The sequence below is a fragment of the Periplaneta americana genome, chromosome 13, assembly GCF_040183065.1.
Source record: "Periplaneta americana isolate PAMFEO1 chromosome 13, P.americana_PAMFEO1_priV1, whole genome shotgun sequence".
Lineage (NCBI taxonomy): Eukaryota > Metazoa > Arthropoda > Insecta > Blattodea > Blattidae > Periplaneta > Periplaneta americana.
In genome coordinates, this window is record NC_091129.1 from 50355966 (window position 1) to 50374585 (window position 18620).

The 18620-nt window shown below is 36.5% G+C and overlaps 1 protein-coding gene across 3 annotated transcripts in view; it reads right to left on the reverse strand.

Annotated features, from left to right (window-relative positions):
• LOC138711876 (solute carrier family 2, facilitated glucose transporter member 8-like) overlaps nucleotides 1-1315 on the reverse strand; it is a 264797-nt gene extending 263482 nt beyond the window's left edge. The window contains exon 1 of one of the 3 annotated variants that reach the window (XM_069843142.1): nucleotides 1179-1315. In XM_069843142.1, the coding sequence (XP_069699243.1) occupies nucleotides 1179-1193 (15 nt within the window). In that variant the 5' untranslated portion in view covers nucleotides 1194-1315. The remainder of the gene's footprint in view (nucleotides 1-1178) is intronic. The other 2 variants (XM_069843140.1, XM_069843141.1) reach the window with 2 other exon arrangements.
• Nucleotides 1316-18620: the final 17305 nt, after the last annotated feature.

Sequence of the window (18620 nt, forward strand, 5' to 3'; positions counted from 1 at the left end):
GGCATATCAAAATCGATTTTGTCCCATTCAAGCGGTCCGTGGTTCGATTCCCTGAGTGAGCAATGCAAGAAATTTATTTTCCGTCTACGGGACTGGATAGTTGTTCGTTGTTAAGAATAGCATTAACCTTGCTACGTATGTAGTGCGTTGACGAGCTAGAGGTAAGAACACTATTACCCATCTATAGGAGATACTGGTGGGCTTGCTTGCTTAGATCTACGAATGTCACAAACACAGACATGTATACACACTAATGATCTTATATCGACCTCATAGTCAATAAAATGATGAAACCTGATACACATACACACGCATACACCACGACCACATAATGTGTATATAACTTACATAATATATCTAATGAACTTATAAAATGTGAATTATACATTTCGAAACATATGTAGGAACAGTCTACGTCTCATCTCTGAAACAGTGTGATATGAAACGAGGAAAAAAAAAATTCACACAGTAGGGAGGGAGCACATGTGACGTTTACGACAGTAACACTGACAGTAAATTTCGTATAAGTGGTTCAGACAAAGATCTGTGAATTTGCAACTATACTACTGCTGTTGTTACTGTTTTTTATTCTTACTCTGGTATCAGTGGCAAAAACCAAAATAATATCTTGAAGATTCCGTGAAATATGTAATTATGCGAGGCCTATGTACAGTTTTGATAAGAGAACATATTTGCTTGCCTTTATCACCCGTATACACAACACAATGCTACCTGTTTATTATATAGTGTTTACACACATTAACACATGCACCTCTTCACTTCACTGTGGGTATCCGCTATTCTTATTTTTTTACACTCGCTTTTGTTACATACTGGCACACACAAACATCACTTATCAGATGACATTTATACTGTATTATGTCGTCGCCGAAATTTTGAAAATTAGTAATCGATAGAAATTTGCATTAGATGGTCTGAAGCAGAAGTGTAATCGGTTCATTAACGCTCTCCTTCCTTCTGGTACTAGGGCAACATGTGGTCTGTATTAGTGACAAGTTAATACAGCTGTGACGCGAGTACTGTGGCGCTATGAAAGTTACACAAATAATTTTCTGCAACGGCTGTGTTCGGCAGCTGGTGAGAAATGAATACTATAGAAGATATAAAAATTGCTGGGCGTGCGCTAACCAGATTAAAAAAAAAAACTTGGCACTCACCTTGAGGCTGGACATTGCGTGGTCGCTGCAAGCGGCACACTGCGCCCGGCTGAACTACTTGGCGATGGTCACCTGTTTATGTTTTGTCGTCAATCCTCCAGAGGGTGCTTGTATCGAGCTCTAGCCTCGACACGCAACTGTAGAGACTCAATGAAAGAACGCTGAAATAATAGCCTTAGCATAACAGGCTAGAGTGATTGTTCGCAAAGTGAAAAAACAAACATGCGTTGAATATGGAAATATTGTGGAATGTTTGACTTGACGCTGTTATAAATAGTAAAGTAATATAGTAAGAAAATGAAGATAGTCTCCGACGATCATTTTATAAGATACGTAGGTCTACACCTAGGGCGATTATAATTCCTTTGAGTAAAAATGGGACTTCAGTCACTTTTTAGGGAAAAAGTGGGACACCATGTTTTTTTTCTAAAATCCAGTATTTATTTGATTTAAATTTAACCATAAGACGGATACACATACCAAAATGGAACGTAAATAACACTAAAAGAAGGAACAGATTTTAATAGGCCTAATTTCAAATTATACTTGTTAAAAATAGCGTATTATAGAAATAAGAAGAAATGTAATTCACTTTCAAATTTATCAATATTTAGCTCGAATCAGAAATTAGGGTTCCAAAGGGATTCATTTACTTCCTTTGTTCCAATCATACTTAGCATACGTTTTTATTGCATTCAGCAACTCAGGTTTGGCAAGCAAATATTAATAAAAATTATTGCAGTTAAGTTGAACTCAATAGTTATTTACCGTAGCTCTAAAACAAAGATATTTCTTTCCAAGCTCTTCTGCAAATTTACATTGCCTCTTTGGCATTGTAATAAGGAGTAAAAAATGGTTCTGATATTCACTATAAACACACATTAAATCGATTAAACAGCTAGCTGATCTTGGTAACTCAAATATAACCGTAAAAAATATCGAATATTATTGTTCTATCGATAAATAAAACAGGTAGTACCAACCTAAAACTTGCCATCATTAATAGATACAATCTATAGCATAGAGAAATATATTCAGTATGCAAGTATTATAGGTAAAATTTATCGGTACACATGTAAAAAGTTTATAACTTGCAAACTGACGCCAAAAAGCGGGACAAAAGTCTATTTATTTAATAAAAGTCGGGACAGGTCCTTCAAGGCTAAAAAACGGGACAATCCCGATTAATCGAGAGGTATGGTCACCATATCTACATCGGATTTATGAAAACGATAATTTGAATACATATATGAAAATAACCATTATGGGCCCTATTCATAAACATTCTTAGCGGGGGCTTTCGGTGGATGATCAGCGAACTAACGTTTTTCGTATTCATAAACCAGTGTTAGCGATATGATATGATATGATATGAATCCTGTTTAGCACGCTCGTAGCGTGGGGTAGCGAAATGTCTATGAATAGCACCCTAAGATATATGGATCGTACGCGGAGACTAAAAAATAGGGCACAAAGAAGATTGGAGAATGCTGTGAAAGACCTGCCCTTGGGCAGAAAACTATGAATGAATGAATGAATAAAAATCAAAAGCGTCGAATTCCTATTGAAACAGACGTAACTATTGTCATTGACGTTGTATAAAGTACAAGTATATCATTAAAGTATTTGGAGATCAAATTTTGCACCATTCAATGTAATGTAACAAAAGGGGATATTTCGAAAATAAGGTTTAATATTCTTAAAGATACCGTAATACAAAGAAGTGTAATATTATCCACTACCATGACCACTACCGCCATCATTGTCATTCGTACCATAATTATTATCTTAATATCGTTATATTCGCCTTTCTTTTCTTCTTCCACATTATCACATCACCACTGTAATTCTTTTCCCCCTAATCATCACTTTCATACTCATCCTTCACATCATTATTATCATCATACCGTCGCACTTATCCTCAGCATTATCATCCTTAATCTTCGCTATAATACTCACTCTGTTCTTCCTCCTCTTCATAACCACTATCTTTCCTATTATTCTCATTATTACACTCATTCTCATCTTCCTGATCAGTTACATTACCCTCAGTATTACTTTCACTATAATTATATTTTTGTCATCCCCACTATCAATTCTCATCTTCCTTTTCTACACCACACCTTCATTCTTATTACACTATAACCCCCTTCCTCTTTATATCCATTACCACATTAACCCTCATTTTCACTATTATCTTCATGTTCTTTATGAACACATTATCCTTTCCTCATTATCCTCATAATCCTCATAATTCTGATCTTCACTACCATTTTATCCTCCTAACCTTCACTACAATCCTCATATTCGTCATCAACACTACAGGGTGTTTAAAAAATACGGCGCATAATTTCAGATATGTATTTCCCACATGTAGACAATCAAAATACTTCATTACAACATGTGTCCGGAAATGCTTCATTTCCGAGTTATGGCCTTCACAACATTGAAATTCACCGGGACGTTTTTCTTTCCGCAGGTCGTTGTCATTACAGAAGATGTTCAAAATGTCCACCTCCTGCTTGAATACAGACCTCACATCGATGTCTCATTGACCTGCGAACACGATCCCAAACTCCAGGAGTATTGCGTATGTCCTCAGAACATGCCGCAATTCGATTCCGAAGGGATTCCAAATCAGGCACCGGAGATGAATAAACCAATGATTTTAAATGGCCCCACAAGTAGAAATCGAGAGGGTTCACATCAGGCGAGCGTGGAGGCCAAGCAATTGGGCCACCTCTACCTATCCATCGATCAGGAAACCTTCGATCCAAGTACCGGCGAGCAGTACGACTGAAGTATGCAGGAGCGCTATCATGCAAGAAGTGAATGTGTTGACGATTGATCAGTGGAGTGTCTTCTAAAACATGAGGTATGTTGTTTTCCAGGAAGTTTGTGTACGCCTGCCCCGTAAGTCTGTTTACAAGTACATAGGGTCCAACTAATCGATCACCAATGATACCGGCCCACATGTTGAGGGAGAACCGCATCTGGTGATGAGATGGAACAGTTGCACGTGGGTTTTCATACGCCCATACATGCTGATTGTGGAAATTTGTTATGCCATCTCGTGTGAACTGTGCGTCATCTGTAAATAATACTAAGGCACGAAAGTTCGGATTTACACCACACTGCTGCAAGAACACTGACAGAACCTAACTCGTGCAGGGTAATCTGCTGGTGACAGGGCCTGTACACGTTGCAAATGATAAGGATATAATTGATACTCTTTCAACAGTCTCCAGACAGTCGTATGAGGAACATTGACTTGCAACGCTACCCTTCGCGTGCTGATAGAAGGAGTCATGTTCACAGCCTCCATAATCTCCTCCTGTACTTCTGGAGTTGTAGATCTTGGTCGTCCCCTTCCCAAACCAGGAGAGTTAAATTTTCCATACTCGCACAGACGGTAATGGAGACGTACAAATGTCTTCCGATCTGGACATTGTCGCTGTGGGTACCTTTCCTGGTACAAACGACGAGCCAGCGCAGCATTGCCGTCCGCCTTACCGTACATGAAGTGTATCTCTGCCAGCTCTTGATTTGAATACATGTCGCACAGTCTAACGCCTACACAACACTGAATGTAACCTTCGCCTCGGAATGAACTGTCAGAGTGCCCTCTTAATGTGTCCTTTGACGGCAACGACCTGCGGAAAGAAAAACGTTCCGGTGAATTTCAATGTTGTGAAGGCCATAACTCGGAAATAAGGCATTTCCGGACACATGTTGTCATGAACTATTTTGATTGTCTACATGTGGGAAATACATATCTGAAATTATGCCCCGTATTTTGAAACACCCTGTATAATCCTCATCTTCCTCAACACCACCATCCACATCTATCTCAAAATCGGTAACAATCTCACGTTCTCCATAAATACGATTATCCTCAGTCTCATATCATCTTCGTAATGTAATACTCGTGTACTTTTGTATTTTTTATATTTGTGTACTGTATGTTATTACGTGGTTTGTATTTTACTATGTATTAATATTATTTTGTTGAATGAGCACTCTTCAATTTCGTACAACTAAACTGAACTGCGCCTGAGCTCAGTACCGGGTAGCTCAGTTGGCAGATCGCTGGTACGTTCAACCAGAGGTCCCGGGATCGATACCCGGCCCCGGAACAATTTTTCCCTTGAAATTATTCAAATCTGCTTTACAGGGAGCCTTACCTGAAAGACTAGATTTGCATAATATATACGTTACTGTGTACGGTAACAGAAAACCACAATTCCAAGTCACACAGAGATTGTGTGCACTCGATGTGGGTCTCTGGCGTTTCGTCAGCCCACGCGAGTTGTGTGGATATAAAAGGAAAAGTTGAGACGGTGTCGAGTGGAGTTACCGGGTAGCTCAGTTGGCAGAGCGCTGGTAGGTTCAACCAGAGGTCCCGGGATCGATACCCGGCCCCCCGGAACAATTTTTCCCTTAAAATTATTCAAATCTGCTTAACAGGGAGCCTTACCTGAAAGACTAGATTTGCATAATACAGAGTGTAACAAAAGTTTCTGTAACAGTATGTTAAAATTATTCTCTTCGTTAGTTTCCATTTTCTCAGGAACCATGACCAAATATTATGGTGTAGGAGTTGGAACTACTTGATTGTGGTGTGATGCAATCCTTTATTAATAATTTTGTTGAAAATGTTATATTTACCATCAAATATTTGAAAAAAAAGTAAAATCTTCATTGTACCAGAAACTTTTGTTACACTCTGTATTTACGTCACTGTGTACGTTAACAGAAAACCACAATCCAAGTCACACAGAGATTGTGTGCACTCAATGTGGGTCTCTGGCGTTTCGTCAGCCCACGCGAGTTGTGTGGATATAAAGGGAAAAGTTGAGACGGTGTCGAGTGGAGTTCCCGGGTAGCTTAGTTGGCAGAGCGCTGGTACGTTCAACCAGAGGTCCCGGGATCGATACCCGCCCCGGAACAATTTTTCCCTTGAAAGTATTCAAATTTGCTTTACAGGGAGCCTTACCTGAAAGACTAGATTTGCACATTTTCGGTTATTCAGAAGATATAACATAGTTGCCATGACTAATGAAATTACCCTCGTATGTTAAAGAAAAAGTAAAAATTCTAACAGTTCGTTACTCGGAATGTTGAAGGCTTATACAAATACGACCAGTTTGATGGCATCTTAGAAAAGAAAGTTATAAAAATCGTTATTACAGAAATGAAAAGGAAATTGATAGGTTACAAAGAAATAAATCATTATATTCAGTTGTAGACTATAGTAGAGTTGCTAGACTATAAAAAGTGAGAGCCGGTGTTAGATGAGTGACAATCATTAAACTTTCTCTCGATAATTATAAATCTTAGAATGAAGTTTGAATCACTTTACACAGGTTTCATGACAGATTCTGAGATATATGCATATACAGCATCATTCTGCCGGACCCTGTATTATAATTATGATCTTAACTTGTAAAATACTGTTTTTAAGATTGATAACAGTCCAATTATTTCTTTACATTTCGACTGAATGTGAGTGTCATTGCAGTGATCTTGCATCCCACACATACCACTACCAAAGAGAAACAGAGAGGTAGATCTTAAACTGAGAAGGATTCAATATGCCATCGGAACTAGAATCCGGTGTGACTTAGTGGATAAAGCGTCAGCATGTAGAGCTGAAGACCCAGTTCGAGTCCCAGCGCCGGAGAAAATTTTTCTCCGTTCTATGTATACTTCGCCGTAAGTAATAAGCAGAGACCGGAAGCTTAGGCATTATGAATCATTAAAATAGGCAGGCAAAAAGGCATCATAAACAGCTAAAATACACAATAAAAGGCAATTACAAAAACCTTGCACTAGACCCACAATCTTGCACTTTCCATAAAGGGATTTCGGCATCAAGAAAAGTTTTACATAAGTCGAATGCAAATTGAGATTTTCGACTCGATGTTGCAATTACTGTTGGAAGCAAAAAAATATTCTTCCCAGTAGCCTTGGAAAGTGCATTTTTGTGTTTGGTTGTATTGATATGTTGCGATATGAAATATTTCTTTTCGTAGTTCACTGACTGCTCACATATTTTGCATGTAAGTACTTTACCGTCAGTACAAAATACATCGGATCCAAAAGTATTAACGCAACTTTGCAATTTACTGCGTAAAGGAACACTGAATTTCGGCATCTTGCTGCTAGCTACAAGAACGTCGCAATGAAAACTGAAAGAAAAATAACCGTTACAAATAACGTTAGACTCGCACTCATTGTTGCCTTGTCAAATAAACACAAGCGATAATTAAAAGGCTTACTGTTATACATTCGGTGAAGTCACTTTCATTGTAGCGGTTATAGAAATAAATTAAAATATACCTGTAGGCAATTTTTAATAATGGATTAATAAATAATAGATAAATAATCAAATAAAGGCAAAAAAACATTTATTTTATAAATTAGACATTTACTGTATATTAAAAAAAGGCAGATAAGTGCAACATAAAACTGTGACGTTTCAAACATAAAGATATAATTCGCACAGATTTACTTAAAAAATGAAGATAGATTTAACACATTTAAAAAGGCATTCTGCCAAAATTTCGGTCTCTGGTAATAAGATTTTCAATTCAGATAAGTTATTATTAGCGGACGCTTTAAGCGTGGGGAAGAAATGGCTGAGGAATTTTACTTGGAGCTCTCTGTTAGGGACTACAATTGAAATTAGTACTACTAGTACAACTAGGCATACTACTACCACTACTACCGCAACTACTACTAGGCCTACTACTACTACTATACGATTACAACTACTACTATTATTACAACTATCACTGCTACAACTACGACTACTTTAGCTACAACTATTACCAACAACTATTACAACGACTACTACTACACTCGTCGGCCTGGTTGGCGCAGTTGGTATAGCGCTGACCTTCTATGCTCGAGGATGCGGGTTCGATCCCGGGCCAGGTCAATGGCATTTAAGTGTACTTAAATGCGACAGGCTCATGTCAGTAGATTTACTGGCACGTAAAAGAACTCTTGCGGGACAAAATTCCGGCACACCGGCGATACTGATATAACCTTGGCAATTGCGAGCATCGTTAAATAAAACATAACATTTTTTAACTACTACACCTATTGCCACTAAAACAACTATTACAACTACTATAACTGTTAAAATTACAACTACTACTACTACTATTATTATTATTATTATTATTATTATTATTATTATTATTATTAGAACTGTTACTACTAGAACTACAACTTCTGTTACAACCATAAGTACGATTACTACTACAACTACTATAACTATTAGTACTACAAGTAGAGTTGCCAACCGTCCCGTATTTCCTGGGATCTCCCGTACTTCCCCCTAATTTTAAGAGCCTTCCGGTTCCCGTATTTCTCTTCTCTTCGAGCATTTTTCTCCCATATTTTTGCATAATGTAAAAATTATTATTCTAAACATTTGACTTTGCCGTGAATGATGATTGTATATATGATGAATTTTGTTGTTCAAGAAATGCATTAAAATGTGCAGTCTTTGTAGGAGGTAATGCTTGCCAAAAATGGGTTTTAGTGCTGACCTGTTTAAAATGAAATAATATTAAATTTATAAACAAATAAAAACTGAATAGTTTTGTTCCAAGCACACCAAGTAGTAATGCTCATACAAATGGAATGTTTTATCTCGATTAAAAATAATTGGACAGATGTTCGAAACATGAGCACGACACATATAATTAAATCAGAGCTGCAAATTGTAGTCGACTTCAACTATTACACGAGACAAAATCTTTCTCAAACTACTCTTAATTTAAGCCTACCTAGCGAATTGTAGAATAAAGTTGTTTTTCAGTAACTGAACGGAATAATTTGCCAATTTTCTATGTGAAATTTCGTCGATTCCTTAATCTCCCGTATTTTCTTAAAAAAAAAGTTGGCAACCTTAACTACAAGTATTATTAATACAACAACAACAACAATAACAACATCAACAACTGCTGCTGCTAATATTATTACACTTCGAAATTAAAAATGATCAATATTATAGACTTACCGGCTGAAGAAATATTGTACGAGTAAGGGAGACGCTGATGCTAGATGCTGTCACTCCTGATTCCTGTTTGTTCTAACGTTGAATAATTTTGCAATCGGATCCAGATTCTTCGTCACGTCTAGTCCTCAGTTCTTGACATTGTGTCTCCTGAAAGAAGAACAGCGCAAATTTTATTAACAGGGCAGACTCATTGTTGATCCTCGGAATCTTATTGGTCTCCAGCAAATTCAGAAGCTATCAAGAAATCATCCCTAAGCAAAGTGTCGTGCATATTGGGAGAGAAAGAGAGAACGACAAAGAGAAGAGTTGGTTCGCGTGCTCATGTTCTGTTTGCATACAGTGTATGTAGTGTGCGAAGAGGGCGCGGTTAGGTCACGCTTCATTACCGTTCTTTGTTTTCAGTGCAATTAGTGGAACGCCCTCCAATTTAACGAGTGTTAGTGCTATTTCACATTAAATTCTAAAAGAAAACAGAAAAATAAGTTTGTAAGATGTGTTTCATATAATCATGATTGAATTTAGAAAAATGAGCTGTAAAATTAAAGGACAAATTATTATGTTCATAGTGGGTAATCACAGGTCTGATCTAAATAGTGTGTGTAAGCATAGAGCTAAGGACTGAAACGTCAATTCCAATTGTGTTTAAAATTTATGTTGAAATGTTTAAATGAACATTATCATGGTATACTTAAATAGTCCATATGTTAAGAGAATTAATATGTAACTTAAGTCGATTTATATATATTTCATTATTTAATAGTGAAGAAGAAGATCTAGCGAGTTTTTCTCGAGTTCTCCAGTTTCCTCACATTATTCGATTCGAACACCATTCCATCATACTCCATCGACTGCTGGCGACATGCCGAAAAGGTTGATCCAGAGACGAGAGAAGATTGCCTGCTTCGAAACCTGGATACTTAACGGACCTTAGCGTAGCCAGTTAGTGAGGTTGGAAATGCGTCTTGTTGGGGGTCAGCGTAATACTTACTTACAAATGGCTTTTAAGGAACTCGGAGTTTCATTGTTGCCCTCACATAAGCCCGTCATCGGTCCCTATCCTGTGCAAAATTAATCCAGTCTCTATCATCATAACCCACCTCTATCAAATCCATTTTTATATTATCCTTCCTTCTACGTCTCGGCCTCCCCAAAGATCTTTTTCTCTCTGGCCTCCCAACTAACACTCTACATGCATTTCTGGATTCGCCCATACGTGCTACATGCTCTGCCCATCTAAAACGTCTGGATTTATTGTTCATAATTATGCCAGATGAAGAATAGGCCTACTATGTGTGCAGTTCTGCGTTGTGTAAATTTCTCCATTCTACTGTAACTTCACCACTCTTAATCTCAAATATTTTTCTAAGAAACTTATATTCAAACACCCTAAATCTCTGTTCCTCTCTCAAAGTGAGGGTCCAAGCTTCACAACCATACAGAAGAACCGATAATATAACTGCTTTATAAATTCTAACTTTCAGATTTTCTGATAGAAGACTAGATGACGGAAGCTTCTCAACCAAATAATAACAAGCATTTGCCATATTTATTCTGCATTTAATTTCCTCCCGAGTGTCATTTATATTTTTTTACTGTGACTCCAAAATATTTTAATTTTTCCACCTCATTGAAGGATAAACTTCCAATTTTTATATTTCCATTTCGTACAATATTCTGGTCATGAGACATAATCATATACTTTGTCTTTTCGGGATTTACATCCAAACCTATCCGTTTACTTGCTTCAAGTAAAATTTTCGTGTTTTCCCTAATCGTTCGTGGATTTTCTGCTAACATATTCACGTCATCCGCATAGACAAGAAGCTGATGTAACCCATTTAAATTCCAAACCTCTCTGTTATCTGGCCGAGGAACCAACCTGGATCACCTGGATGGAAGACAACGCGCTAGCATTGAACCACAGACGCTACGGACCAATCAGTAACAAGAAACCCTGAGCTTGGCCAACATTAAACTGAGACATCCAGTGTGTGTGTGTGTGTGTGTGTGTATATGTGTGTGTGTGTGTGTGTTATATAATAACTAATAAGTACAGAGTGTCTGACTCAAGCAGTTCATAAATTGTTTTAGGCACCACGCATATCACCACAGGAGTAGACTCTTTTCGTCATTGAAATTCTCTAACTCGCAGCGCTTGTATTTTAGTTTTGAAGATTATTGAAAACAACTAAAATAGTAAATATATATAAACGGGTTGACTGACTAATATATTCATTCCTACGATGCATTTGAGTAAAGAAACATTTATTCCTAATACTCGGATCTCTCAAGATACTTAATGTCTCTCACCTAAAGTAATGGGTTTTATAAATATTACTACTGCCTGTGAGGGTTCAATCCGGTTATTCTTTTCGTACTCTTTAATGTCGAACTCTGATGGCAGGTATTGGCATTGAAGCTTGAATCTTGCCTTCGATAGTCATTCATGGTTCGAATCTCTGAAACTCGTGACAGCAAAAGTGAATGGTAGCTATAGGAGAATTAAATATGATATTCTAGCAAGCAGTATATGTCGACCCGGTCCACTTCCATACGGGTTGTCATTGATCTCGTATATCTTAGATCATTTGGTATGTCATAATCTGAATCCAAGGTTTTTCATGGCCTACTCAGGATGCGACGTTCTCATAGTAGTTTCGCTAGAAGTGATGTACTCAAAATATCTTTAAATAAATTAACAAATTTTGTTAAAACTCTACGCTTTCTGTTTTTTATTTTTATGTCCGTTACTTATTCCGAATGAAAAAAAAAATAATTTGAGTGATTGGAGATAATTTTCATATTAATATATAATATGGGAAGAGCAAATTACTCGATAAAATACTGGCCAATGAAAAACGTGACTATAAGACAATTTGGGAAATCAAAATAAAATAAATAATTAATATAACAGAATGACTGCACATGTTGTTTAGTGAACTGTCCGAAGAGAGGTCTGAACCTTACAAGTGATACCAACAAGGCACCACTAATGAGGAAATTAGGTCAGGAGATAATGGGGTAGGGTGACCAGTTCCTTTTTACCCTTCATTACATACATAGCCGATTAGTTACAAATTACACTAATCAGAATTAAAATGCATACAATAATTGTTCTTCCTCTGTCAAGTGAGATGTACTGCCTGATAATAGATGTAGATGTCAGCCAGAACCTCAATCTTTAACATAAAATTATCAGTGGACGTTACACACACCCTTGATTCCGCCTGCGAAACCATTAAAGCTCCCATATGTCTCAACTGATATTTGGGCCGCTTAAAGAAAAATTAACGACTTAAATCAGACACCTTGTATAGGCTGTACAGTGAATTGTCCAACCTAACGGGGTGTCAAAGTAAAAGGAAGTAGAATTTTTTAACACGCAATGGAAAGGAAATTATTATGCATATTGTTAAGGAACTACAGTAGGCTGTTCAAACACTTTGTCGTTTAGTTCGTCATTAACAGTTTTGCGAACTCTTTTTCTTTCCTCATTGCAGTTTTGTTCCATGCATTTAATATTCAGGTCTTATTGTTGCTAAAGTCTGAAACTGTTGATTTACAAATTCCAAACCATTCCATAATTTTCCTATAAATAACACCATAACACAAACGAACAATAACTTGAATAATTTCAAGGGAAAAATTGTTCCGGGGCCGGATATCGATCCCGGGACCTCTGGTTGAACGTAACAGCGCTCTACCAACTGAGTTACCCGGGAACTCCACCCGACACCGTCTCAACTTTTCCCTTTATATCTACACAACTCGCGTGGGCTGACGAAACGCCAGAGACCCACATCGAGTGCACACAATCTCTGTGTGACTTGGAATTGTGGTTTTCTGTTAACGTACACAGTGACGTATATATTATGCAAATCTAGTCTTTCAGGCAAAGCTCCATGTAAAGCAGATTTGAATAATTTCAAGGGAAAAATTGTTCCGGGGCCGGGTATCGATCCCGGGACCTCTGGTTGAACGTACCAGCGCTCTACAAACTGAGCCACCCGGGAACTCCACCCGACACCGTCTCAACTTTTCCCTTTCACACAGAGATTGTGTGCACTCGATGTGGGTCTCTGGGTCGATACCCGGCCCCGGAACAATTTTTCCCTTGAAATTATTCAAATCTGCTTTAGAGGGAGCTTTACCTCAAAGACTAGATTTGCATAATATATACGTCACTGTGTACGTTAACAGAAAACCACAATTCCAAGTCACACAGAGATTGTGTGCACTCGATGTGGATCTCTGGTGTTTCGTCAGCCCACGCGAGTTGTGTGGATATAAAGGGAAGAGTTGAGACGGTGTCGGGTGGAGTTCGCGCGTAGCTCAGTTGATAGAGCGCTGGTAAGTTTAACCAGAGGTCCCGGGATCGTTAGCCGGCCCCGGAACAATTTTTCCCTTGAAATTATTCAAATCTGCTTTACAGAGAGCTTTACCAGAAAGATTAGATTTGCAGAACAATAACTTCTTTCCTCCTTTTAATGGTTAATTCCACTATCTTACGGTTACTCATATTGAAGCAATATACAAACTGATTCTAACAAGTAAACACCTCAACAGAGACTGATTTCTACACTGCAGACCTACTGAAATAGTTTTAATTCGTATCTTAAAGTGTACTGTTATGAAAGAATAATGCCCCTTCATTCCATACTCAAATTTAGCTACAGTACAGTTACAAAAAGTAAAAAATGGATAATTTTAGGAATGTAGAAAGAGCTGAATTATACAAGGAAAATCTCCTCTCATTCCACTCTGCTAATGGTCTTTGAAAAAAAAAAAAACAAGGGTTCAATTAAATTCAACTCTAAACAGGTATCATAAATACAGAACATAAGAAGAGAATCGTCCAAGATAGAACTATAAGGAATGTCCATCTTCCGGGATTGAGGGGTGTCCAACATAGAGGATATATTGGACATGTAAAAGCATAGAAATTTGTCCGGTTCCAAGAAAATATGTCCGATGTAATGAGGTTTCTAACATTCAGAGGTGTTCAAATACAGAGGTGTCACTGTGTGTGTGGGTGTCTATATACTAACATTAATTATATATATATATATAATTAATGTTAGTAAATAAACACAAACACGTTTAAACGAACATAAATAGGAAATAGTAGTAATTACAAAAAACTGTTAATTATTTTAGAAATGATAAAGTCAAAAGATAAGCTCTTATTCCGTGCTGTGGCTCAATGGATATGGAGTGTGCTTCGCAACAGAAAGGTCAATAATTCATTTCGCGGCGTAGGTGGAGATTCATCTTCATCCCACAGAATTGAATGTTTGTATCTTGTCTTGCACCTTTTTTCTTAAGTCCCTGAGTGTCTCTGCATCGTGCCAACCACATGATGAGGGAGGTCAGCATTTTGAGAGAGTCTCAAACTACTATAAAAATATGTCCTCCACTACATAGCATTAGGGTGAAGTCATTAGAAGGAGAGGATTAAACACAACAAATAAAGAAGAAAGAAAGAAATTATACTCTTAATCACATCAAAAAATCATTCATTGTGCATAATTAACTCTATGTATAGCCATAAACGTTAAATGTGGGGAAAGGATATTCATCAGATCAAAATAGTAAGAATAGTCCTTTCGTGACATTCTTCTTCCAGCTGTTCTGCCGTCTTAGAATATAAAAGTCGATTGAGAGAATCTTCGCCGAGTGCGATATCAGGCTGATAGCCCTAAACTCGTTACATTTCTTGGCATCATTTTTCTTCGGTATTGGAAGCAAGACTGTCTTCGTAAAATATTCAGGCCATTCGCCTTTTTCATATATTTCTCTGCATGATATAATTTCCTTATTGTCTTCAATCAAGCATTTCACTAATTCCATCTACTCCTGTTGCTTTCTTATTCTTCATTTCCTTAAGCGCAAGTTCAACTTCTTCCCTTATAGAAAATCCTTTTTCGTCTTTTGATACGTCTTCTTCGTCTTCTATAGCTAAGTCATCTGGACGATTCCTTGTCTCATATAAATTTTCTACATATTTCGTCTATGTGTTTAGTGGCATATTGTACGAAAATTACTTTATGTATTAAATTCTGTACCATGACCCATCTACATCAGTTACAGTATGATTCATTAATAGATATTTATTTCGCGAGCGAATCTGAGATGTTCAGTATAGAAATAACAGCTACATTAATGATGATGATTATGATGATGATGATGATAATAATAATAATAATAATAATAATAATAATAATAATAATAAACCCTTTACATATACCGAACTTAGCAAATCTAGTAAATAGTATAGAAGAGCTTATACAGTTTATTAGACTAGAGACATTTTAGAGACATAATGATATTTTCAAGAATGTTTGTTGTAAGCATTCATTAACTATTGTTATTATTATTATTATTATTATTATTATTATTATTATTATTATTATCATTATTATTATTATTACTATTACTATTATTATTATCGTTCTTATTATTACCACCATCAGCAGCAGCAATCATGGATTAACTCTGTAAAACTCGTTCAGGCTTCAGAAGCTGTGAGCTGTTCAATACAGTCGTATCCTCGATCTACTTGCGACTCTTATACCTTTGGTTTTTAAGCTTAATTACTTGAGGCTATTAGATTCATAATTCGTCTTATCCAAAATTAAAAAAAAAAAAAAATAGTTAGGCATGGTATTTCCTACTTGATATTGTTCAATATCGTATGGAATTTGTTTCTACATCAAAACTTGCCTATTTACAGTTTTATGAAGTCTCAAAAATCATTATCAAATACTGAACTCGTCTAATCAGTTATAAAATTTGATGAAAAACTTGCATGAATCTTTCATAAAGTTCTGAGCAAATCAATTCTTATCCCTGGATTTATGCATCGTTAATAAAGATCCTTGTCTTGTACTGAATTGAAAGAACTTTTTTTTTAACTTTTGCATATATTATCTGTTTTACTTCAATAACAATTTGAAATGTTCTCTGTAATGAATTTGTAGGACAATGTCTCATTCTCTAGCGTCCATTATTGTCTAATAATAATTACATTCTGGTATAGCCTACTGTCTAACTATCATATAACTAGTTTACTTTCTTCTAAACTTGCCTTATCCATATTATTAGTTAGCATAACTGGTCTTATTAAAATGCAGTTATTGCCTAAATTTTTGTATTTTGATTTCCCACAAAATGAGAGTTTAATACTATCATACAATGTAATCTAACATATTTTCCTGTTTAAGTGACCAATAGTTTAGATTTAAGGAATTTTTTGCGAATTGTGGAAAATCATTTAATATAGACAAGGCGAGTTTTGCATCTAATAGTATCACTTCTTCAGATAAACTATCGTTTTCATTCTGTTCACATGTTCCAGAAAATTTTGTAAATATAGCTTCATTTTTCCAATTCGTTTAAGGGGTCTTGTCTGTGAACGCACGGAAAATCATATTGATTTGCTAAAATTTACACTGAAGACGCGCAAAAAGTTTGAGCTACAATTAAATTTAATTTTTACAGCATTACAATGCATTTATGAATATCTCAAGATGAAAGACATAACTTTCAGGTACAGGAGTGCATTCAAAAGTGAACGTGTGTGGGGGTCCTTTTGGCTAAGAGTGTAGACTACACCTTCATGTAATTCTTTATGAACCAAACAAGACAGTTTTTTTTTAATTTTTTTAAGTAGGTTATTTTACGACGCTTTATCAACATCTTCGGTTATTTAGCGTCTGAATGAGATGAAGGTGATAATGCCGGTGAAATGAGTCCGGGTCCAACACCGAAAGTTACCCAACATTTGCTCATATTGGGTTGAGGGAAAACCCCGGAAAAAACCTCAACCAGGTAACTTGCCCCGACCGGGAATCGAACCCGGGCCACCTGGTTTCACGGCCAGACACGCTGACCGTTACTCCACAGGTGTGGACAACAAGACAGTTCAGCTCGCAGACATTGCAATGTAAATAATCCTAATATCCAGAACACACATTACAGCAAATAAATCCACCTCTGTGGTGTAACGGTTAGCATGTTTGGCCGTGAAACGAGTAGACCCGAATTCAAATGAGCAAAAGACGAGTAACTCTCATTTCACTCAGGCGCTAGGTAACAATCGCAGTTGATAAAGCAACGTAAAATAAACCAATTTAAAACAGCAAATATAGTATAAATATCTAGCGCAACAGCTGAAAATTTCCAGGTTGAATTATCAGTTCTATCTTAATATCAGTTTTAGTGATAAAACAGATCACATAATATAACAGATTGCTCAGCTTTATAGGCTTTAACGGCAAGAACTTTTATCAGTTTCACTACGCTGCCATCTAGCTACTGCATTTGAATTGCATGGAGCAACTGTACTTCCATCTAATGGTCGTTCTCAATCGACCGCGATAATGGCGATTCTGGTGGTTGTTCTCTTCCACATGTTACTGATTTTAACACGGGGATGGCCAATCTGTTATGTATGTGATCAGGAATGATACTTACAAAATGTTTTCTTGATATAATGGACACTCTGCGAACATAGCACTGCACCTACAGAAAAGTGTTTAAATGCGCTGTATGATATTACTTTGAAAGTGTACTAAAATCAAGTGAATTTTTAAATTGTATAGTTATATATTCTAAAAAAAAAAGACCAAAATTTTAAAATAGGATTAAATATGTGACATTTATAGGGATAATAATTTCAATGATGTAATGAAAAAGAGAACAAAGAGTAACCACATATTATATTCAGAATTTAAGAAACATAATTATTACTTTTGGGGACTAATGTATTGAACAGTTTGAAATTTCTGGTCATAATAAATTCACTCGTAATAGATTGAAATGTCTGAAATCTGTATCATAGAGTTAAGTCAGTAGAAATTAATAGACGTAATAAATTGATAAGTATCGGTACCACATTGAAAAGAATCTCAAACTTGCCGTCGTATTAATTTGTCATTAATGAAGAATTGGTGATGGTTGCGTAATAGATTTTGTATTCCTTGAAACATTCCTGAAGACTCATTTGCATCTTGAGAAGTCTGTAGTTTACTCAGCATTATTGAAATTGAAGGTCATCTGTCATCACGTGTTCATTAGAATAATGCTGCTATTTGCTCCGCGGCGTAGTGACACGCCATAAACAGATATACAGTCATTTCAAACTAATTAATCATTATACTTTTTCACTTAGTTTCTAATTACACCAAGGACAGAACACATGTTAGAATATTGTAAAATTATACTTATAGATCACAACGGATCTAATATTTTCAGCATGCCATTTATCTGTGCGTCATTCAGTCAGTTGCCTAGTTGCGTTTCTTATTCACCCGACCAAATGAATGGATTTTGTACGTCTTAATTTTGGTATTTTTAAAATTAATTTATTTAATCTGGCAGAGCAAAGACCAGCAGACCTCTTCGCC